Genomic DNA, 24,749 nt, shown 5'->3' on the forward strand with positions numbered 1-24,749 from the left:
TCTGAAACAGGCTCCAGGCTCTGAGCTGGCAATCAGCAAAGAGCCCAACGCGGGGCTCGAACCCACGAACCGCGAGATCATGACCTAAGTGAAAGTCGGACGCTTAACCGACTAAGCCACCCAGGCGCCCCTCAAAAACTTTTTATTTAAAAAATTGTCTTCTTGTGATAACAACTAGTTGAAGCAATTTGTAATTTATATTTTACTAAGCTTCCAGAAGTGGAGTTATCACTGTCTGTTTATTATTAATTTATTTTTGTCTGTGCTGCATAGTGATAATTTTCTTAATTGGGGAGTTATCACAGATATCTGTCCTAATTAATTGAGACTGTTTCTCTGTATTGAAAATTAATAGTTTTTTTTTTGTAGGAATAAAGCAAGAAAAACTATTAAAAGGTCTGTGTAGGAAACCTGAGTAGCTTTTCAACTCTGATTTTAGTTAAATTTTTCTTAAACGGGTTGCAAATTGTTTAGGGAAGCATTCATCATGTTCTGCTCTAAGTTTAAGAATGAATTCTAGAGATTCTTTGGGTAGAAACAAGGAAAATTATAATTTTAACTTATCACATACTGAAAACTTATTAACACATTTTTGTCAAAAGCATGTTAGTCAAATATTCACTAAAGTCTTTTCTAAATGAAGGCCCTCCAATTTTATTCTGGTAGTCAAAATAATTGTGCAAGATTGTTTCAGACGAATAAGACATTCTTCCGCAGATCACTGGGGTCAGATGGCCTGCTCTCTCTGTGTCCTGCAGGCTTGCTGCAGTTCTCCACAGGGTTGCCCCCGCAGCCTGAGGACGCAATGACCCTGCCTGCCAGCAGCATTCCGCATGTCACCGTGCAGGAGGAAGATGGAGAAGTGAGGCTATTGGTCATCCGGGCACAAGGACTCCTGGGGAGGGTTCTGGCGGAATTTAGAACGGTGTCACTGACAGCATTCAGTCCTGAGGACTACCAGGTAAATCGCTTAATCCTTTGAAAGCCATACTTATCAAACAGACTCGGTCCTTCCCTTGGAGGACTGGAAGGAACTTGCACTGGTCCCCCGATACACTCAACAAGGAAAATAAGCACTGATGCATTGCTCTCTAGCCTGTTGAATTTCTACAAATTCAAGTACTTCAGTCCTTTAATGCCTGTACACTTAAGTAGCTCTCATACTGATAATTTCTCTTGTGTCTTATGTTTGTCGTAGTGTTTACTTATATTATTATTTTTAATGTCACAGATTTTGACATATAGAGTATATATTTAAAATTCTATTTCTTAAACATTTTATTTATTTTTATTATTTTTTAAAATGTTTTTGAGAGAGAAAGAGAGAGAGAGAGGCTGCACAGAGCCTGATGTGGGGCTTGAACTCATGAACTGTGAGATCATGACCTGAGCTGAAGTCGGACACTTACCTGACTGAGCCACCCAGGCGCCCCTGTTTCTTAAACATTTAACATTTTTTTAAATGTTTATTTATTTTTGAGAGAGAGAGCACGAGCGACTGAGCATGAGGGAGGGAGGAGCAGAGGGAGAGGGAGACACAGAATCCGAAGCAGGCTCAATGCTCTGAGCTGTCAGCACAGAGCCTGATGTGAGGCTCAGGCTCATGAACAATGAGATCATGACCTGAGCTGAAGTCGGACGCTCAACTGACTGGGCCACCCAGGTGCCCCTTAAACATATTAAATACTCCTGTGTGCTTCCACCAAACAGATCCAAAATTGTAAAGAAATTATATACCCATGTATTTTTAATTTTAATTATATTTTTCCCCAAGTGAGAAGTAGTGTGGCATTGGCAAGCAGAAGCTTGGGATTTTGAGCTGGATCAAACTAGGTTTAAAATGGTCTCCTAGGGGCGCCTGGGTGGCTCAGTTGGTTAAGCGTCTGGCTTCGGCTCAGGTCACAATCTTGTGGTTCGTGGGTTTGAGCCCTGCGTCAGGCTTTGTGCTCTCAGCTAGCTCAGAGCCTGGAGTCTGCTTCAGATTCTGTGTCTCCCTCTTTCTCTGACCCTCCCCTGCTCACATTATGTCCCTCTCTCAGAAATAAATAAAACATTTTAAAAAAATTAAAAAAAAGTGGTCTTCTATATGTGTGACCTTGGGAGGCTCAAATCTCCCTTCCTAACCTTAGTTTTCTTATCATTAAGGGGAGACAATATCTACTGGCCAGGATTGCTCTGAGGATAGACGACAGCATTTTCAGTGTCATGTACTGTAAATGGCACATACATAGTGACATTCAATAACCACTGCCTATTCTTATTATCTCCAGTATTTGTTCATATTAAGCAAGTGGTCATGATTTCTTCTTGGCTGTACTTCTTAGGAAGTATTTTCTATCCTTCAGCATCTCTGTTTTCTCAGAGTGTTTTCTTTTTTAAATTTAGTATTTGTTTCCTTCCTTCTTCCTAATAAGACCTGCACAATAGTTTGGAGTTCAGTAATTTGTATACAGTTTTCTGCCTCAAACCTCAGAAACCTTGGCTAATTGAATTCAGTTAGTTTTGGCAATAATCCAGTTAGCAAAGTTTTCTCAGATATCTTCTTTCTCAAACTCTTTTTCTTGGGCAAGTTCTATTTCTCTTGCCTTGACATTTATTGTATCTTTAACTAGTTTGACATATAACATATTCCACAAGACATTACAACTTAGCTTGATATTCTCTGCATTCTCTTAAAGAAATACTTTAATCCTTATGTTGGAGGTCTCTAATTTCTAGGTAGCCTGGAAATCCCACATCTTTAGTTGGATTATCATTTTCTTTAATAACCAAAACAAAATTAAACAAAACCTCTGCCTCCATCTTTCATGACAGTCAGAAAACTACTACTCTTGAAGACTTTTCTGTTGATTCTTGGGGTACCTGGATGTCCTGTTTGTCATTGGTTTTCACTTTGAACTTTAATCTTTGCTTGTCCCTGAACACCTGATAACTTGTCTTCAATTCTCTATCAAGGGTTAGCTCTTTCTGATCCACGTTAGCATAAAAGCAAGACTTTTTAGGCTGTGAATATGCATATGTTAGGGGAAGAAGAAGTGCCAAGAGGGATTATCTACCAAAGAAGAGACAATTCCATGTCAGATATCAGTGTTCTTAACTTTATTCTCATATATTGAGGTACATGTGGTCCCCACTATCTGGGTGCTTACTCCCTGCTCTTGAGAATGATATTAAACAACTGAATCACAGTTATATGAATGTTCAAGATTGGTACTCTGGGAGGGAAGTGGACATTGACATAGGGTAGTTGAGGAGGCCTTTCTTAGTGAGACTTATGTTGAGCTCTGAAGTTTAAGGAGGAGAAAACTAGTAAACTAGATGAAGCAAGAGGGAAGAACTACTTGAGATTGGTAAAATGGCATGAGTAAAATGGTTAAATGGCCCTAACGAGGAGCAGAACAAAAACCAGTGTTTTTGGAACATGGACAGGTAGGTGTCATGATAAAAGACAAGGTATACAGGCCTGAGTCTTTGTAGGCCTTAGATCTCATGGTACATTTGTGCCTTATGTTTTAAAAGCAAGGAGAAGTAATTGAAAGGTTTTATATGTTTGTGAAAGATTATGAGGCTGAACTGGGGAGAATGGATTGAAAGGTATAGACACTGGATGGATCTCCACATCCAATAAGGAGTCCATTTTCTAGAACAAAGCAAAAAGTATTAGTATTTTGGACTAGGTAGAAAATGGTGTAGATGTAAAGAAGTAGGTGGGCTCAAGAAATGTGTTAGAGTTGAAATGGGAGTACTTGAAAGTTGTTTATTATAAAGGTTAAGTAGAAGAAGGTGTCAAAAGTGTCTTCCTAGTTCCTGGCATGAACAACTTGCTGCTATATAATTTAGTACTGTGGAGAGGATTGGATAAGGCTTAGATTTTTTAAGGGAAAATCATGACTTAAAAATTCTGACAGAAATTATAAGAAGACTTTGAGATAGGCATTAATATTAAGTCTGGATATAAGAGAGAGGAATTTAGAAGTTGGGAGCATATAAATAATATTAAAAGCCCAAGCCTATGGTATCCTTATCTAGAGAGAGTCTAATGAACAGCAGTTTTCAGAGGTCGTAAGGAGTCTGTTAAAATTGGTAAAGAGTACTAAAAAGAATGAGTTAGAAAGGTAAGGGAAAATGGCGAGTGAGTTATGGAATACCAGAGAAGAACATATTTCTGGAGAGTTAATGGGTAATTGTGTAGAATATTGCTAAGGTCAAGTTAAGATGGTTTCCTAAGACAGTCAAATATTATTTCTGTTGCTAAGACTTGTAGAATTACTCCATTGATGATTACTCTCTAGGCAAAGTTAATTACTTCCTTCTTGAGCGAACTCTATGTATTTTACAGCAGTTGTTATTCTATTTGAATTATTATATTACATGGTTAACATTCCTAATAGAATCATCTCCATCTCGCTAGAGATTTGCCTGGGTTTTTTTTGAATTCCAAGCATCTAAAATGATGCCATGTACATAATATGCATTTGGTAAATATTTTTAAAAAGTATATAAATGAATGATTAAGTAAATTGATACTTGGGTTTCTTAATTTAGCTTTAAGACCATTAATAGCTCCCGAGAATGAAATACAGTTTGTCCAAACTAACACTAGAAGAATTTAAACAACTTTAAAATGTGTTCTCATGGGGTGCATGGGTGGCTCAGTCAGTTAAGCATCCAACTTTGGCTCAGGTCATGATCTCACGGTTTGTGGGTTTGAGTCCCACGTTGGGCTCTGTGCTGATAGCTAGCTAGAGCCTGGAGCCTGCTTCAAATTCTGTATCTCCCTCTCTCTGACGCTTATCTGCTCATGCTGTCTCTCTCTCTCTCAGAAAGAAATGAAACATTAAAAAATTAAAAAAAAAATGTATTCTCATGACTTGAAGGGAGAGTGTTTTTTTAAGAGATAATGAGGATGAGATTAAAAAAGGACCATAAAACTTTGAATTTAAATAATATTGTTTTTCCTGTAGTATGTGAACTTTTCTGATGGGAGATCTGTGTTTGGAGAAATTCTCAAAATGAAAATGCCAAAATGCAATTGTTAGGCCCTGAGTATTTACATTACTCAATGATATAATTTGAGTAGGTCTAAATATACTTGGTTAAGAGTCATATGCATTGAATTAATTTAGAAATTTGCGGATTTCACATATTCAGATTTCTCATTTGCCTTGGCTATTTTTTTGATGAATTGCCAAACGAGAAATAAAAATTCATCTGCTTTATTTAGTTGTGGAGAATATTTGTTTATAATTCATATTGAACACTTCATATGCATTTAAGTGTTTTCAGGTTTATACTTATTATGTTATTCTGTTTCAGTGTATGTAACAATCTGGGAGATAGTAGACACTCTCATCTTGCACATTAATATACAGAATAATTATAATCTAATGGATAAATCTTTTGTTTGTATTTCAGAGTGTTGCTGGTACTTTAGAATTTCAACCAGGAGAAAGATACAAATACGTTTCTGTTAATATCACTGATAATTCTGTCCCTGAATTGGAAAAATCTTTTAAAGTTGAATTACTGAACTTGGAGGGAGGAGGTAAGCTGATGACTCAAAAGTATCAAATAGTTGCTTGTCCATAGTAGGTTCTATTAAGGAAGTACAATCCTTTGAATCAATGTAACTTCTTTTTTTTTTTAAATGAGTGAATTTCTAGTCTTTGGAAAGAGTACCCAGAAGGTTAATACATTAGTAATATACTACTTATATATATGGTAGGCAGTTTCTGATGGAGAGTCCCTTTCTTTTACTGGTAAAAAGAAAATTTGCATCTCTCGACATAAATTTAGAATATTAGTTTTAGAAATCAATATTCAACTCATAGTTTTATTTACATAGACCTTTGCTATGAGGTTGGGTTAATTCTGAGGTAATATTTCTAATTTTTATTATAAGGACACCACATGTTTGTACTGTGTTTTCCCTTTTAAGAGTCTCATGCTCTACCGACTGAGCTGGCCGGGCGCTTGTTTTCCCTTTTATTACCCATTGATCTTTTCCTAAAGTAGATGTGCTTTTAGGATGAAGCAGTGTAATTGTTCTGAATCACCAAATTGTTGTCATTCGTAGTAGGAGCCCCGAAAATCACATCTTTCCTTTCTCCCTCTTTTTGATTTTCACAGTAGCTCCTTTAGAGCTATCTCCACATGTAGCTCAAGTAAAAGTAGTCCTTTCAGTTAATTTATTTTGAGATGATTATCAATGAAACAGGTCAACACTACTTTATCCTCAGTTCTGATATTTGAAATCTCTAATTTTCATAGATTTTTGGAGTCAATTCATTTTGTGGCAAAACCCATCTGCACTGAAGAGGGGCTATTTATAGTCTTTAACCCACTTGGATGAACTATTCATATAGGTTTCTTTGCAAAAGTGTTAATGTATTTGATTTTCAGGTACTGCTTGGGGTGTTATAGAATACATATGATGTGCACCATATTCCCTTTATAAATGTAAGAAATTGAGAGTTGATATGGTATCAGCAGGACATTCTCTTCCATTATAAAACCTGGTATAATCGTCTTGTTATTATCTTCATGTTTTAGTGAAGACAGTTATAATACTGTATAAGCCATCCAAAGGGAGAGATTGAGTAAAAAGAAATATTAAAATTGTCTTTTACTGTGTAATGAGACTTCGGAATAAGTATGCAAAATTTCTCCGCATTTCCCTTCCTTGTGTTCCCAAAGCTGAGGTGAAAACAAAGGAGGTCAAGCCAGGGAAGGGACTAAAAGTGCCACAGGTTGGTTGACTGCATAGAACAGTCAGAGAATATGCTGGATGGCCCTTTTGGAGGGTGACATGTAAAAATATAAGCCTTGTTTGTCCTCCAGAGATAAGTTCTTGCATGTCCGAATCATTATTTATGATATGACTTCATTAATTAGAGGTCACTATAAAACATGTGAAAAGTTGTTCTTTGTATCACTTGTAGCTAACACTACTTATTTTGTAGAGAAAATGTTAGTGATCATTATTGATTAATAAGTAACATTAAATATTCTTCAGAAGTAATATTTGTGATCATAGTGGTACTTGGGATTTTATGTAGAACCTTCTCCCATATATTTAGAATATGCACTGATAGGTATTAATTGGGCATGGATACTCATTTGAAAACCAGCCTTACATTCTCCCATCCAAGTACTCACCAGGCCTGACCCTGCTTAGCTTCCAAGATCAGATGAGATCGGGCACGTTCAGGGTGGTGTGGCCATAGACATTGCATTCTTTTAGTAAACAATAGTGGCAGACAATCTCATTTTCCCCTCATTTGGGATCAGAGGTGAAGGAATCTACATACTAGTTTCTAATCCCTGAGTCATAGCAAGGGGCCACCTAAGAAGTGCAGTATTGTGGGGAGCTAAATTCTTTTGAGGGTTGAGGGAGCAACCGTTATTCCAATTGCGTTGTATATAAAACCGACTCTACCTAAGATTGCTACCCGCATAAATATTTTATGTTAGCCAGGGTACATTGGTGTTGAACTTTACCTTTCCACATGACTTGTAGGTAATGTAGGGGATCCACTGGATATTCTCTAGGATTCATTTTGCCTCTTAAGTCTCTGTAGTGATTTCAAATTTGGGGTGCCATAAATTCTGATGTCTGGTGTATCCCAATGCTGCTGAGGGGAAGAACAGAAGAGCAGGGCAGATTTTAAAATAGTGTGCCAATCAAGGATACTGGTAAAAGCACATAGGTATGGATGTGGACTTCTCTGACTCCTCTTCTTTTCTGCTGCTGCCATTACTACCCTTCCTGTCTTCTTTGCAAACATTTGGTAAATTAATGGGAGGGGGTGTATAAGATGTATAGGAAGTGAAGGTGATACTACTTTCACTTTATCCTAGTCCTTATATATTGCCAAAGTACTTTGTTTTTTACATTATTTATTTGGTCTTTACAGCAGTTCTATACAAGGCAGCAGATTTTTTAGGTGAGAAAACTGAGATACCAAGAGGGTTAATGACTTGCTGAAGGTTTTCTAGTAGGTATCTCTCACAGCCAGGCCTGAAATAGATTGTTTTAGACTGCTTACCTAGGCTTCTTTCTAACATGTCAGTGACAAAAGGGTGCTCAAGCCTGAGAATGGTAAATGAAGTGGGAATTTGAATGTATGGCTGGAGGGAAACATTAGGCGACTTTGCCTAATTTTGAGTTTGATTCTTGTGAGTGATAAGGTGACTCTGTCATAGTCGTATAGGCCTAAATGTGATTATACACAACCACAAATATGTTAAAAATATTTAGGGGTGCCTGGGTGGCTCAGTTGGTTAAGTGTCGTACTTCAGCCCAGGTCATGATCTCATAGTCTGTGAGTTTGAGCCCCACAGCAGGCTCTGTGTTAAGAGCTCAGAGCCTGGAGCCTGCTTTGGACTCTGTGTTTCCCTCTCTCTCTGCACCTCCCCTACTCGCACTCTCTCTCTTTCTCAGAAATAAATAAACATTTAAAAAAGTTAAAAATATTTAAAATGTTAAAAACAATATACATTGCTTTAAGTAAGTGATTTAAAAAGAAAACTGGTAAAGTTGGCAGAAATGAGAAATACCAATTTACACCTTATTTACATGGAATAGATTCCTAAAGCTCTGGATGAATTTTAAAAAGTATTTTAAATACTTTTACCATTTAAAATAATTTATTTTCTATGCAAGAATGCATGTCATTGGGTGAATATTACTACATTTTCCTCTTTTCTGGATATGTTTTAAGAACTCTCCATTTTCTCATTGTGTCAATGTGTATTGTGTGGATGTGTCTCTGTGTCTCCTTGTGAAGTGACTGAATTCTTTAGGGTTGATGGCAGTGGTAGTGGTGACGGGGACATGGATTTCTTCCTTCCAACTATTCACAAACATGGTAAGCAGCTGTTCCAAGGCCCTTTACTAGTATACATTTTATTTTAAATTTTCTTTGTAGAGACAACAATATTAACTGATTATGTACACCTATTATTTGCAGGTTCTTTACATATTTTATCTCATTAACTACAACAGCAATTTTATGAAGTAGTATTTGCTCCGTGTTACAGTTACCCAGCTAGGCAAGTGATCAAGCCAGAATCAAATCCTTGCCTTCCTCCAAGCCCAGGCTTTTCTTTGTATGAACCCAGTACAGTTTCCTGATTCTCACTGTAATAGAAACTTTGCTTGAATATCATTTATAAAATGATTTTTGAAAACTCATTTACATAGCTTTGAATACTTAAAAAGAGATAAATAGAACATTTATATTTTTATGTTAAATGTATCATGCTTATTTTAATTACGAAAAAGAACCAGCAGTCTTTGTATGTAGTATTTAATCAGAATAGATGGGAAAAAGAAATTAAGAAGACAATAAAATGGGAAGAATTCATTGCCAGTCAGTGGGAGGGAATACTGAAAAGAATGCATTTGAAGTAAATCCATATACAAGCATGATTCATATACAAGCATTATTCAGCTTTTTACCGCAGNAAATAGAATACTTATTTCTTTAGGGAGAACTCTTTCTAATCTTTAGATGTTCTTTTTTGTCACAATTTCAGGTTTTATATTTGAGGGTCAGAACTCACGTTCCTACCCCTTTCTTGCCTAACTTCTATTAATGCCTCAAGGAGCCGCTGTATTTTATTACTGTGTTACTTTTGGCATTGCTCATTTTTTTCTTATTTGCATATATTAATACAGGACAAAAGTTGAACATATTTCTTAGGAAATAATTCAGTACTTCTTTAGATATTGGCACCTCTTTAGTTGCAAGATTAGAACGTTTGGGGCTGGGAGAGGTAGATCTGTAGTATCATAATGTGTTAACAAAATAGACCTAGAAACCAAGAATCTGTTCAGCCAGATTGATGAAAATCATATGGAAACTCTCATAAAGGTAAAAGTCATTTGGCTTGTGTTCTTCTGAGGTCAGCAAAGGTTGTGGGAGACTTTCCTCATATACTCTGTGTGGAAGAATGTTCTCTTTCATAGAGGAGAAAAAGAAAAACAAGTTTTCCTTATTCATCTCCGAGTGCTTATACAGCACTTGTATATCACACTGGTGCCAAAATAGGGAAAGGTCATAAAAGCATGAATATGTGTGGCAACCATTTGTGTCTGCCTTTCTTTCTAAAACAAATTAGAACGTACTCAGTGAATGGTACAACTCTTTTCAAAAAGTTGTTGCTTGGCTTTTCTTTTGGTTTGCAAATTACTTATTAACATTTTCTTGCTATTTGTTGGAACTTATTCATGCAGCCAGTCTAGGAGTGGCTTCACAAATTCTAGTGACAATTGCAGCCTCTGACCATGCTCATGGTATATTTGAATTTAGCCCCGAGTCACTCTTTGTCAGTGGAACTGAACCAGAAGATGGGTATAGCACTGTTACATTAAATGTGAGTACATTTTTTCCCCTCCAGCCTTAGACATTTTGCCTACTTTTATTTTTTTCCCAAAGCTTATTATTTTATTTTGAGAGAGAGAGAGAGAAAGAATGAGCAGGGGAGGAGCAGAGAGGGAGAGAGAGAGAATGCCAAGCAGGCTCCACACTACCAGTGTAGAGCCTGACCCAGGGCTCGAACCCATGAACCATGAGATCATTACCTGAGCCAAAATCAAGAGTCAGATACTTAACCGACTGAGTCACCTAGACGCCCCCACTTTGTCTTATTTTAAAACTGTTTTATTGTATTATAAAGGTGTCCTTTATGTTATTATTTTTTCCTTTTTAGATAGAGGGGAATGAACCTAGTGATATACACAGTACAAATTGATCATTGAATAGGGATTTGAATAAAGACATTTGTCTTTTTATGTATTTTTGAATATAAGTTTATCTTGTGATTCTGAGGAATCCTGACTCTTTAAGGAATATAGTGGAGCAATACAAATAATATTTATGTAGATTTTGTACTCATTCACTTAGGCTGTGGTAACAAATGTCTCCTAAAGCTCAGTGGCTTAAGGAAACAAAGATTTGTTTTTCCACTCATGGTATATCTCCAACTTAGCAGTTGTTGGTCATTGAAGGATCAAAGATTACAGAGGCAGCAGCTCAGGGAGCCCTTCTGTCTTCACTGTGGTTGGGGTCAGGTGGGGGTGGGAATGTGGGTGTAGCGAACTGCATATAGGCTCTTATAGTTTCTTGTGATTCAGAACATTTCCATTTACACTGTTTTGGTCAACGCAAGTTACATGGCAATGCCGAACGTTAATGGGTAGAAAGATGCAATCCTATCTCATATCTCTCTGAAAAGGAAAAAAAACCCAAAACATTTAATGAACAGCACTAATAATGACAACTCTATATAGGAGGGGTGTGTGTGTGTGTGTGTACTTCCTACACTGCTTTGTTCCAGTTAGGAATTAAGCAGGATTCTATTGTTGAACAACTGGCATGAGCTAGAAGCTTGCTCACCGTCCTCAAATTTTATATAAATAATGAAGAAAGATCACTCAAAATATATCTCTTCAGCACTTTTGTAGCAGATCTTCAATATTAGAAAGGACAACTAAGTATTCAAAAAAGAATTAAAGGAAAGGATCAAATTTTATAAAATTCTTGTCTTGAATGTTACTTTAACATTCATATTTAAGTATAAATAAAATTTATTATTTGGGACCTACTTGGAGTAGTTTTAAACCTATTTACTCTTCTGAACATCATTTTATTTTTATTTTTATTAAAAAAAATTTTTAATGTTTTATTTCTGGGAGAGAGAGAGAGAAAGAGAGAGAGACAGCATGAGCAGGGGAGGGTCAGAGAGAGAGGGAGACACAGAATTCGAAGCAGGCTCCAGGCTCCGAGCTAGCTGTCAGCGCAGAGCCCTATGCAGGGCTTGAACCCACAAACCGTGAGATCATGACCTGAGCTGAAGTTGGACGCTTAACCGACTGAGCCACCCAGGTGTCCCCTGAACATCTTTTTAAAATTTTTTTCTAATGTTTGTTTATTTTTGAGAGAGAGGGAGAGACAGAGTATGAGTGGGACAGAGGCAGAGGGGGAGAGAGAGACACACACAGAATCTGAAACAGGCTCCAGGCTCTCGAGCTGTCAGCACAGAACCCGATGCAGGGCTCAAACTTGCGAACCACAAGATCACGACCGGAGCTGAAGTCCGATGCTTAACTGACTGAGCCACCCAGGCGCCCTTACTGTTCTTAACATCTTACTGGCAAAAGCATTTCTTCTGAAATATATTTTATCAAACCTTGGGTGAAATTTTTTTTTTTGGTGAGTTTTCCATATTACATTGAAGATAAAGGGAAATAATTTGTTTTCCAAAATGAGTTTTATTTTTAACTTTTCAGAAAATATCATTCATTATTCCTTATAATGAAGTATATACCATCTTTGTAGTAAAAAAAAAATATTTATGAGTGTATTTAAATATAATAAGTTATAGGGGTGCCTAGGTGGGTCATTTGACTCTTGATTTCAGCTCAGGTCATGATATGCTTTGTGGGTTCAGACCCCATTTTGGGCTCTGCACTGGTGGTGTGGAACCTGCTTGGGATTGTCCCTCTCTCTCTGCTGCACCCCTGCTTGTGTTCTCTCTGTCTCTCTCAAAATAAATAAATAAACTTTAAAAAATATACACATATTAATTATTAATTACATTTGCTTCATCACTTATATATGATTGCAGAAAAGATAGAGCTATTGGTAGTTTAGTTAGAAGCTAAAAATGTTCAATCAATTTGTAGCTTCATGGAACATCATGTTTTAAGTAGACTTTTGAGGATCTTCAAAGATGGGTAGTACTTCTTTGAACCTTGCCATCAAGAATTTTATGTTCTTTATATGGAAACCAACTTGACAGTAAACTACTTAAAAAAAAGAATTTTATGTTCTTTTTTTTTTTAAATGTTTATTTTTGAGACAGAGACAGAGTGCAAGTGGGGGAAGGGTAGAGAGAGAGGGAGACAGAATCCAAAGCAGGCTCCAGGCTCCAACCTTTCAGCACAGTCTGATACGGGGCTCAAATGCCTGAGCCATAAGATCATGACCTGAGCCAAAGTCAGACATTTAACCGACTGAGCTACTTGGGTGCCCCTAGAATCTTATATTCTTGAGAACAACTTATAAAGAATAAAATAAAAATTTAATATCCTGCAATTATTCTATATTTAAAAACCTCTAAATCAATGATTTTAATCCCTCTTTTAATACATTTTCCCATTAAATATTTTCTAGATTATGAGAAGCCATGGAGCTCTGTCTCAAGTGACTTTGCTTTGGAGCATAGACTCAGATCCTGATGGCGATCTCGCCTTCACCTCTGGCAATGTCACATTTGAGATTGGGCAGAAGAGTGCCAACATCACAGTGGAAATACTTCCCGATGAAGATCCAGAACTGGATAAGGCCTTCTCTGTGTCAATCATCAGTGTGTCTAGTGGCTCTTTGGGAGTTCACACTAATGCCACATTAACAGTTTTGGCTAGTGATGATCCTTGTGGGGTCTTCATCTTTTCCGAGAAAAATAGGCCTATCAAAGTTGAGGAAGCAACCCAGAATATCACACTATCAGTGATAAGGTTAAAAGGCCTTATGGGAAAAGTCTCAGTCACTTATGCAACACTGGATGATATGGAAAAACCACCTTATTTTCCACCTAGTATGGCCAGAGCAACTCAAGGAAGAGACTATATACCAGCTTCTGGATTCGCTCTTTTCAGAGCCAATCAGAGTGAGGCAACCATAACCATTTCAATTTTGGATGATGATGAACCGGAAAGGTCGGAGTCTGTGTTTATTGAACTACTTAACTCTACTTTGATAGAGAAAGTACAGGATCGTCCAAGTAAGTAACCATCAGTTTGTTGTTATTCTTATTAGAGGTTAGAATCCTAAAATAATAAATTAAGAATTGGGTATAGTAGAAAAATCTATAAAAATACTAATCTCTGACTCTGAAAGCATCCTCTTACAAAAGTTTGTCTATAAGGAAGTGGGACACTTGAAAATAAGAAATCATGTTTTACAGGTCCCTTATGTTCTCAGACTAAATTTTTAAAAGCTTCTATATAGTCCAGTGCGACTGACCTCTAGTATTGTTGTATTATATATTATAGCTTCCACATCATTCTAGAATTAATCTGGGGATTTCAGGGACAATCCTGGTAGCAAGATCCTGAGTCTCCCTCACCTTGATGCATTCTGGACAATTCCTTAACCCATGTAGCCTCTTTGGCCATTAGTATGTAGATCCAGCAGCTGCATGAGGGGAGGGGGACAGGATTGTGTAGCAGTATGAAATCCTGTAAATTTGTGGGTCACTGAGAATTGAGAAAAAGGCACTAGCTGGGGATAAGAATGAGAGTGACCCACATTGGGCAGAGGATCTGGTGCATCACCTGGGGTTTTGGCTAAGTAACTTTGTAGAGAGAGTCTGGTGGCTACTGGTGGAGAACATGCCTCACGCTTGTGGAACTTAAAGCAGGTATTGCATTACACCTTGTTCATTAGTCACCTCTCTCTAAGGGGACATGTAAATTTTGGACAGGTGTTTTTAAATAAAGAGAAGAATCTAGATTTCCTGGAATAAGGGAACAGGGGAGATTAGTGATATTAATTTGATGTCAATTTAACATCAGTTTTAGGGCCATATTTATAAGAAAACAAAACCTTCTTACGGAAACTGGAATTACATCTTCCAAAGATGTAAGATTCCAAGAGCTACATGTTGATTGTGTTTTGCCATATAGATTAAGTTTTCTCATAAATAAATTTCTTCACCTTCCTGTAATACCTAGATGGATATACTATATAGTGAACAGCGTTCTTGTCCACAGTGTAAGTAACTGTAGTCCAGGATTATAGAAAGATATTTACTTTATAGGACAACTGCTCACATTAAATGTTCAAATTATAGTCAAGGTTAAAATTCTTAACATTCTTAACAAGATTTAGGATCAATTAAAATTTGTAATAAAACCCACTGATTAATCTTATTAAGTAAGAATTATAAAATAAAGCTTAGTTTTCAAGGAACTCACAGTTTATTGAATGAGATAGAAATAATGCTAGAGGGAGTATCACATACAGTGGTGGCTAGGCCTATGGGTGTTGGTGTTAAGGTGAGTTATGTTCCAATGTATAGTAATAAACTATTGGACATAATCTTTTTCGGCCTTCAGTTTCCTTATCTATTATACAGAAATATCATGGGGCTTAAATACAATGATATATGTGAAAATGAACACAGTGCCTGGCACATGGTAAGCATTCAATAGGTATGAACAGTTATTGTTAATAATGTGTTATATGCAGAATATTATATATTCAATATGTGCTGTGGAATAGGAGAAACAATCACCATGTATTTCATGTTTGCTGTGTTCCTGAAACTAGGCAGCATACTTAGGGCAATTTACAATAGGCATAAGATACGATGTAAAATACTTAAGGAACAATTAAATGCAAATCTGTGTGATAGTGACTAAATTTTAATAGGCAAAATCAGTGTAGGACCCAATAGGCTCTCTTTTGCTATGCTCTGAGTATACTCATTAATTTTGAGGAGAGCAGTATGAGAAGATGTGATCAGCACATGGGTAAGAGTGTAGGGTAGAAGGAATAATTGTGGATAATTGAGGTTTTATACCTGGTTGGATGTGGAATTGTCTGTGGGGAGTGGGAGATTTAGACAACCCCCTACAGGATGCCTGTTTATGTGTCCGTCAGGTGCTAGCATGATACTTTCTGTGACTTCCTCCCCATCTTTGTGCCTCCGATTCCCTCATCTGTAAAATGTGGACAATGTTAGCTGCCCCATAGAGATGGTATGGGGATTAAATAATGTGATACAAGAAAAGTGCTTAGAACAATGCCTCGTAAATTCTTGCCTAATCTAGTTGAATTTAATTATATTATATTGCTTTATTGTGAATAAATCCATATTTTTGATTTTGGTTTTGACAGCGATATAATTTAGCATGGTCTGGGCCTATACCGTAGAAATTAAAGAGTGTTACTGTTTTTAGATTACGTTGTCAGAAAATGTTAAATTTTATTATCACATGTATCCAAGTGCTACAGTTGTTAGAAATTCTAAATACCAACTCAAAATTGTTCACTGCTAGTAAGAGTTTGTTGATGCTTCATTTGTGTTAAAAGGTCGCTCATTGTGTAGTTTTGTCAAGGATGCTCGTTGAAATTGAACCCAGAAAATAGGAAGAGTTTGTGGAAGGTCCTGTCTCTAAAATCAGTGGCAAGTGAGAAGAAAGCCTTGAAAGTACTGAGCACGCTTGATTGTCTCAGTGTTGGAGTAGCATTGAGGCTGACTGCTTTCTGGACAAGGTAGTTGAGTGAGTGTTAACTAAGAGGGGGCAAAGAGGAATAGGTTTGTGAGCAAGGACAGGGACACAGAGAGGCAGTAATTTAATTAGAGAATGATGATTTGCAGCTGGTCTTTGAGGGCACAAAGCTTAATTACTTTCCTACTCAATTTTGTAACTGAAATGCTGTTTTTTAAAACAAATTTATGGCCTGCTGGTAACTAATTAGAAGAGCATATTTCTGTAGGTGTCATCATTATCTGTTTTAATATTATGCGAAGTGATGATTAGTCACACTCGAATCATTTTTTGCCTTTTGACAAATTTCCAGTACTTATTATTCCTGTAGGGTGACTGTTCCTTTGCTAGAGATTCTATAATAAAAATCTCTCTAGAATGTAAAGCTAAAAGAGATTAGGGACTTTCTGTTTATTTTTGTTTCCCCCATGTCTAGGTGAGTTCCGGTACATAAGAGTCAGTAAATGTTTCTTGATACACATAGTAGAGAAAATACCAAATGAGGCTCTCATTTGGCTGTTGGAATCTTACTGAGGCTTCCTGATGACTTTGGTCAGTTTGTAGAATTTTAATACGTTAGCTTTTCTTCTGTCTTTCAGTTCCAAATTCCCCACGGCTTGGGCCTAAGGTCGAAACCATTGCTCATCTAATCATCATTGCCAATGATGATGCATTTGGAACTCTTCAGCTCTCAGCACCAGTTGTTCGAGTGGCAGAAAATCATGTTGGACCCATTATCAATGTGACCAGAGCAGGAGGAGCATTCGCAGATGTTTCTGTGAAGTTTAAAGTCGTGCCAATAACTGCAGTGGCGGGTGAGAAGAGATATCCAAGGAGCAGTGAAGTGTTTTAGAGGGAAATTATATCCTTAATTAACAAAGCCACTTAGAGATGTAATTAGAAAAGTCAGCTAGAAAAAATAGTTCTCTTGCATCTTTTTAAAGGCATAAATGTAGAGCTTTTATCATGAATTTATGATGCTAGTTTTGCAGAAAACTTGAAAAACGTTGGCAAAATTATATATGAATTTTAAAGTTAAATGACCAAAATATGCACACATCAATGAAAAGTAAACTGAGGAAAGTATTAGGCTTTCTCTATGTGTACTTTTTAGTTTTTTGGAATGGATTCGTGTGTAAATGATCCTGAGGAATTCAGGATAAAATGTGCAGCCACATGATTGCAGTGCTTGGCAACAGTCTTGTCTCTCAACCCATTTATGTTGCTTGTTTATTTATTTATGAAGAATGTGGAAGAGGCAATGGCTTGCATTAACTATTCTGTTTAAGCAAAATGATTTCATTGCCAAATGCAAGCTTTAGGGGACTGCCTTTTTTGTTGGTGCAGTTACAGCATCTAGAGGGAGGTTTGCCAGAGAGCTATTCAATTAGAATCTTTCTAGCATGCGCTTGGAGGAATAGGCATGTGATTGGACAGAATAGCATGCTTGACCTTTTGAAATAAATCATTTGGATATGATACTTTCTTGAAAAGGTAATAAACAGGGTTTAGTTCCTAAGTGGGGTGTGTGTATGTGCACGTGTGTGTGTGTGCACATGTCATGTGTGCATGCATATGTCATAGGTAGTCTGAGGAATGCCTGACTGTCTATAGGGGGACAAATAGTGGGGATCAATTAGTGTTCTAGGAAATTTGCCCTTAGGCTTCATAAAAAGACTCTCTTCTTTTCCTACCCACTCTTTGACCAGAAATAAAGCTCCTGCCAACCTGAGCAGTATGCAGTAGCAGCTTTTAATCCAGTTTTGTAGAAAGCCTATGGTTTCCAGCTGTAACATTGATAATGCAGACATGCCTATAATGATACACAGTTTAATTTCTCTTTCTAGTGAGGTCAGGATTCTAGTTCTGTTCTTTGTTTTAAAAGCATTGTATATGTTTTCTTTTGTAGATAAGGGGTTATCTTGTGGTAATGGATGACTCTGTATCTTTGTGTTCATATATGTATAGTCTCTCTATGACTTATGTCTGTATATGACAAATTGAAGGAATTGTGTATGCATCTTACTAAAAAGGAAAGGATAAACTTGAACATCTTTTTGAGGTCTTTTTCATTCTTTTATGATCTCAAACCCATTTTTTTCTGGGAAGAGAGGCAAAATCATTTTGTTTAGAAATATATGTAGTCATTGTCTTCAAAACTTTACAAGTATATCTATGAAATTTGATACATCATAGTATTTCAGTAGTATATGGCATGTTTATTACCATATTTGGAAACTGTCTTAGCATTTTGCTTTTTATCTTTATAGGTGAAGATTATAGCATAGCTTCATCGGATGTGGTCTTGCTAGAAGGGGAAACCAGTAAAGCTGTGCCAATATACATAATTAATGACATCTACCCTGAGCTGGAAGAATCTTTTCTTGTGCAACTGCTGAATGAGACAACAGGAGGAGCCAAATTAGGGGTGTTAACAGAGGCGATCATTATCATTGAGGCCTCTGATGACCCCTATGGATTATTTGGTAACCAAACTAGTTTTAACTCATTGATATAGATCATATATTTCTTTATTTTGGGGGACTTAGAATTAATTTGATCATGTTTCTCTTTTTAACCTGCTGTTACTGATGTATAGGATACCTATACACCCTCACTAGCAGTGCTTAGTGGTAGGTAATTTAAAAAAAGATCAGTGTCTTAGCATAAATATGTAAGTGACAAACTTTTAGGCTTTTAAGTCAGATATGACCTCGAGAGGTGTTTTCTGGATCTTAGACAATTCTTTCAAAAGTTAACTTACAGAAATATACACAAAAATTTGGATTTCTGGGCTTTCATGATTAGCAGGAAATCTGGCAACACTGAGCCACCTTTCCTGCATAGCATCGGTTGTGGGAGCAAAATAGCAGCTTACTGTTTGAACCAGGCTTGCATAGTGCGATTAGCCGCAGAAGTTGGTAGACCCACCTCGCTCATGACTGGCCCCTGTGGGATTCTGAGTTGTGATTTCTCTTTCTATCATAGAGATGAATAATTTGGAAATTTTGAAAGATTGCTAAAGGGAAAAAAAAGAATCAACTATAGGAGGATAATGGTTAGGCCTGTGTTGACTCAGTTTCATTTTGTATTTGACATAAACTCTGTTCTGCCCTTCAGGTTTTCAGATTACTAAACTTATTGTAGAGGAACCTGAGTTTAACTCAGTGAAGGTAAACCTGCCAATAATTCGAAATTCTGGGACACTCGGCAATGTTACTGTTCAGTGGGTCGCCACCATTAATGGACAGCTTGCTACTGGTGACCTGCAAGTTGTCTCAGGTAATGTGACCTTTGCCCCTGGGGAAACCATTCAAACCTTGTTGTTAGAGGTCCTGGCTGACGACGTTCCGGAGATCGAAGAGGTGAGAGGAATGGCTAGTATAGAATGACACTGTAAATCCTATCTTGTCTTATAGTGACTAGAACAGATGGCTGTTGTTGTGGCATTTATAGAGAATGTCAAGCTAATTATTTCTACAAGAATTTTCAAAATATGGTAGTGTAAAAGCAATTTTTACAGATAACAAAAGCAAGAATATTCTAGAAAAAAGTCTTGTATATATCATAGCTTATGAAGTGTAACTTTTTTGTATGATTACATTGTATTTTTCAACATTTTTATTGAATGATTAAGTATACATAATTTATAGATTTAACATGTCTATTTATACATTTTTCCATATAAACTCTTAATTTGTTTGTATCCAGACTCCCTTTTTGCTTGAGTGTTAGCCAGTTATCTTAATTAAATTTAGATTTTGATTTTCTACTCCTTCATTTATTCTTCAGTAGTTTTGAGAATTTACTATATGACAATTACCACATTAGACTTATCTACCTGATATTTCAGGGTGAAGAAACTAGGTGGCAAATAAAAATAGAGCCTCAGTGGGAAAGTTGGTTCATTATTAATATAGATTAGCTAAAGATAATTTTATATTATGAAATTCAAGTATTATTAAAGCTTAGTTCTCATTAAATTACTTTTAATGGCATTTATTTTGTAATAGTATCAGATTTTTGTAGAAAGGAAGTCCATAACATTTCACTTGAATGATAATTATATCATTATTCAGTTCTAAAATATTAGATGTTAGTTAATACAGATAAAACGTTTCTCTTTCCTTCTCTCTAAATTTAGGTGGCATTATGATATGATGTCTTTTGTTTTAAATTTTGTCAGAGAATATCCATTTAAGATAATGTGGGAATTAAAGCATAATAGATTAACTACTTATAAAACATACATGCAATATTTTCCCTAAATTAATAAAAGGATAGAAGGGACATAAAATGTATTATTGAAATGGTAACTATAAACAAGGATCGAAAAATTGATTCCCAAGATTATATAAATGAATATTAAGGAATTTAAATAGTCTGTGTTTGTTAGTATAGTTGTGCTTTACTATTAATAGATGATAATGGATTATTCTGTTACATGTTGGGTTTATAGATGTAATGAGGGGAGTTTCTTTGAGTCCCTTCATATTACATTTTATTTTGTCCTTGTATGGATTATATGTTTTATCCCCCCCCTGCATTATTGTTATTTTAATTTCAAAATTGGGATTCTGTTAAGGAAATTTTCACTGTATTTTTAGGTTATCCAAGTGCAACTAACTCATGCCTCTGGTGGAGGTACTATTGGGTTAGATCGAGTGGCAAATATTATTATTCCCGCCAATGATAATCCTTATGGTACAGTAGCCTTTGTTCAGTCGGTTTATCGGGTTCAAGAGCCTCTGGAGCGAAGTTCCTGTGCTAACATAACTGTCAGGCGAAGGTATATGAAATAATGGCTTCTTTCTGTGGGGTGGGTGGGCCTTGTGGGTGGTAGGAAGTGACCTCTTATGCAATTAAATAATTTAGGTTTGGTGGTTATTATAAAATAGAAATTATTTTGTAGGTTATGGTAATTTGTTAATTGAATTATGCTTATTAATATGAAGGGCCCAATATATTTATCATACCTATTCTTAGTGAAATGGATAATAGATTATACATCATTGGGCTTTCTTTTTCACAGAAAGTTATTGCTTTAATTTATGGTTTGTTTGAATTACAAGTTAAATACAACTAGCTTCCAAATTAAAGAATATTCAGATGCTGTATGAGGTGGCTGGTTTTCAGGTTGTTTTTTTCCACATATGTGTGTGTGAGGCAGCATACAGTTCACTGAGCTCCCTCAGAAAGAGAAAATATGGGGTCTTGAGAATTTGTGGCAAGTAATTACATTTCCTTAAAATGCACTCATGCTATTATCATTATTACTTTGTTTCTGTGAAATCTGGTAATGAAAATTCATTTTCTAATTCTGTTCAATGATTCTGAAATGGATTTGATTTGAATATTCTTATTACTTTGTTTCTGTGAAAAATGGTAATGAAAATTCATTTACTAATACTGTTTGATAATTCTGAAATGGATATGATTTGGGTATCTTTGAATAGCTTGGTTAAGAGTAACTATTGTTTAATTGAAAACCAGCAAGATTCCCTTACATGAGAAAACAAAATGGTGAATGACAAATATAATTAAGAAACCTAGTTGTATTTGTGCTATTACTTCCACACTTAAAAACAAGTAAAAACAGCAGTCACTATTTTCCTTTTCTAATTAATCCACAGATTGCTTTCAGTGCTTAACCTGTCTTTTAATTGTTAACTCCATATTTTAGCGGAGGGCATTTTGGTCGGCTGTTGTTATTCTACAGTACTTCTGATATTGATGTAGTGGCTCTTGCGGTCAAGGAAGGTCAAGATATACTGTCCTACTATGAATCGCCAATTCAAGGGGTGCCTGACCCACTGTGGAGAACTTGGGTGAATGTCTCTGCATTGGAGGAACCCCAATATATCTGTGCCACTTTGTGTCTCAAAGAACATGCATGTTTAGCATTTTCATTTTTCAGTGTGTCTGAGGGCCCCCAGTGTTTTTGGATGACGTCGTGGACCAGTCCAGTGGTTAACAGCTCAGACTCCTGGACCTACAGGAAAAACATCACCAGGGTAGCATCTCTGTTTAGTGGTCAGGCTGTGGCTGGGAGTGACTATGAGCCTGTGACAAGGCAGTGGGCCATAATGCTGGAAGGTGATGAATTTGCAAATCTCACAGTTTCTATTCTTCCTGATGATCTCCCAGAGATGGATGAGAGTTTTCTAATTTCTCTCCTTGAAGTTCACCTCATGAACATCACAGCCAGTTTTAAAAACCAGCCAACCATAGGACAGCCAAATACTTCTACAGTTGTCATAGCATTAAATGGTGATGCATTTGGAGTCTTTGTGATCTACAGTATTAGTCCCAATACCTCAGAAGACGGCTTATATGTTGAAGTCCCAGAGCAGCCTCAAACCGCAGTGGAGCTGATGATCCTCAGGACAGGCGGCAGCTTAGGTCAGGTGACCGTTGAATGGCGTGTTGTTGGTGGAACTGCTACTGAAGGTTTGGATTTTATAGGTGCTGGAGAGATTCTGACTTTTGCTGAAGGTGAGTGATGATTCTCAATGGATTTTAGATTCCCATGGTAAAGTCATCCTAGTCAGTTTTTATGATAATGTTCATAAGAATTATTACTGTGTAGATTCTTGCTAATGTATAAAAGTGCAGTATGGTTTACAAAAGAAGTTAACTTGTTAATAGTTGACATGGTATATGTAGGCTGACCTGTGTCTCTTTATAAAAAAGAGAAAATTTTTGGGGAATGTATTTTATTCCTTTATAGTTACCTTTAAGGAAACAGAGGCAACTCTAAGGTAACTTCTAATTTTGTAAGGGAAATTACCAAAGTTCATACTATTTGTGCTTATAGATTATTTTCATTGAAGATTTATCTTGAATATTCTAAGAACTCTTAAAAAGCATCCCAGTTAATATTCATTTTCCTGTCAATACTTCTTACCTATGAGAATCTTCAGTGAAAATAATTTTTAAGTATAGACAGTATGAATTTTGATGACTTCATATTAAATTAAGCCTAGTGATAGAATAACTTATAATAATGTGCTGAGGCTTGGATGGGGGATAACTGTTGTAAATTTTCATGAACAATATAGTTATAGGTAACTTGGCCAACAAACTAGAATTAGGATTGGATTCACGGACTCTTTTTCAGGTCTAGTTGAATCATATAATATTTAGAAGTTTGGAACATTTATATATTTAAAATTATTGTCTTTGGGAGGGAGAAAGATCTTTATTAACATCATTGTTTGAATCATGATTTGGACAGTTATAGATTCCATATAGTTTTTAGCGTAGTGTTTGCCTGAATGAAGAAATGTACACTTAAAAAGAAACCTCACAGTATACAAAAAATGAAGGAAATAAATATTGTCCACAATTCCATGTGTTAGAGCAATTGATTGCATCTTTTGTTAACTTTTTTGCATATACTGCTTTTGGAAACAGTTATTGGAGGTCATGATCTTGATACATATGTAGTATACTTTTTGACATATCTAATAAGCTTTATGTTTTAGAGTAAATTTTAAAAATAGTATATCACATTTCTATAATGGTTATTTACTAGTCAATGATTTTGGGAATAATGGAATGTGATACGCTTGGTGGAGCTGGGAGCACAGGTTGGTAATTGGTGACATTTCTCCTTATTTCAAAGGAAATAATGAACACATAATAAGGATGACTGGAAATGAAAATTTAGAGTTAGATTTTCCAGCAGCTTTAGTAACTACAGAGTAAGTTATCATATAAAGGGATAGCATTGCGGCGCCTGGGTAGCTAAGTGGGTTAAGCTTCTGACTCTTGATTTTGTGGTCATAATCTCTTGGTTGTGAGATTGAGCCCCACATTGGGCTCTGCACTGGATGTGGAGCCTGCTTAAGATCCTCTCTCTCCCTCTCCCTCTCCCCATCCTCCACTCTTTCTCTCCACCCCTCAGAAAAAATTTAAAAAGTAATCTATTATACAAATGACTCTTACCTTGAATTGTAATTTTCGCATCCCACAAAATGGACTATATTTAATAGCTGACCCAGAGTCTTAGATAATCTATAGTCTCTTGAGGAAGTCTTGATACTTTGAATTGATGAAATGTAGCAGGGTCATGAGAGAACATGCATTCATATCCTCTTCCTCTTTTTTCCTGCCTTATCTCATCCTTTCATCTTCTTTCCAGAAAGTGGCAAAAAATTAGGTGGAGGAAAATAGGCTGAACTACAGAAGCCATATTGGGTTTAGGGGTGTTCATTGTTGCTCCATGCACTACTGGTGTCCTAGACCAAATTGAGATATAGATGGCTTGAACCTTATCAGTGTTACTCAGCCCTCTGAATGCCTCTTTGTCCTTTTTCCTTCATTTCCCCATATTCTGACACTGATGTTTGATGCTGTCATCTAGTTATCCAAAGACTCAACTCATTCAGACTGGTTCTTTCACTCGGAATTTGCCATCCCTCTTCTGTTTGCCACTCTTTGACCACCATTTCCTAAGTGT

The 24,749-nt window shown here is 36.4% G+C and overlaps 1 protein-coding gene across 1 annotated transcript in view; it reads left to right on the forward strand.

Moving 5' to 3' along the window:
• Positions 1-24,749, forward strand: part of ADGRV1 (adhesion G protein-coupled receptor V1) — a 506,890-nt gene that overhangs the window by 64,709 nt on the left and 417,432 nt on the right. Inside the window, exons 24-33 of the mRNA XM_077770967.1 lie at positions 759-961; positions 5,416-5,545; positions 8,790-8,870; positions 10,241-10,380; positions 13,182-13,791; positions 16,885-17,100; positions 18,556-18,771; positions 19,406-19,650; positions 20,893-21,074; positions 21,969-22,780. Of these exons, the coding sequence (XP_077627093.1) occupies positions 759-961; positions 5,416-5,545; positions 8,790-8,870; positions 10,241-10,380; positions 13,182-13,791; positions 16,885-17,100; positions 18,556-18,771; positions 19,406-19,650; positions 20,893-21,074; positions 21,969-22,780 (2,835 nt within the window). The remainder of the gene's footprint in view (positions 1-758; positions 962-5,415; positions 5,546-8,789; positions 8,871-10,240; positions 10,381-13,181; positions 13,792-16,884; positions 17,101-18,555; positions 18,772-19,405; positions 19,651-20,892; positions 21,075-21,968; positions 22,781-24,749) is intronic.

This window comes from Crocuta crocuta, unplaced genomic scaffold, assembly GCF_008692635.1.
Source record: "Crocuta crocuta isolate KB4526 unplaced genomic scaffold, BGI_CrCroc_1.0 scaffold196, whole genome shotgun sequence".
Taxonomy (NCBI): Eukaryota; Metazoa; Chordata; class Mammalia; order Carnivora; family Hyaenidae; genus Crocuta; species Crocuta crocuta.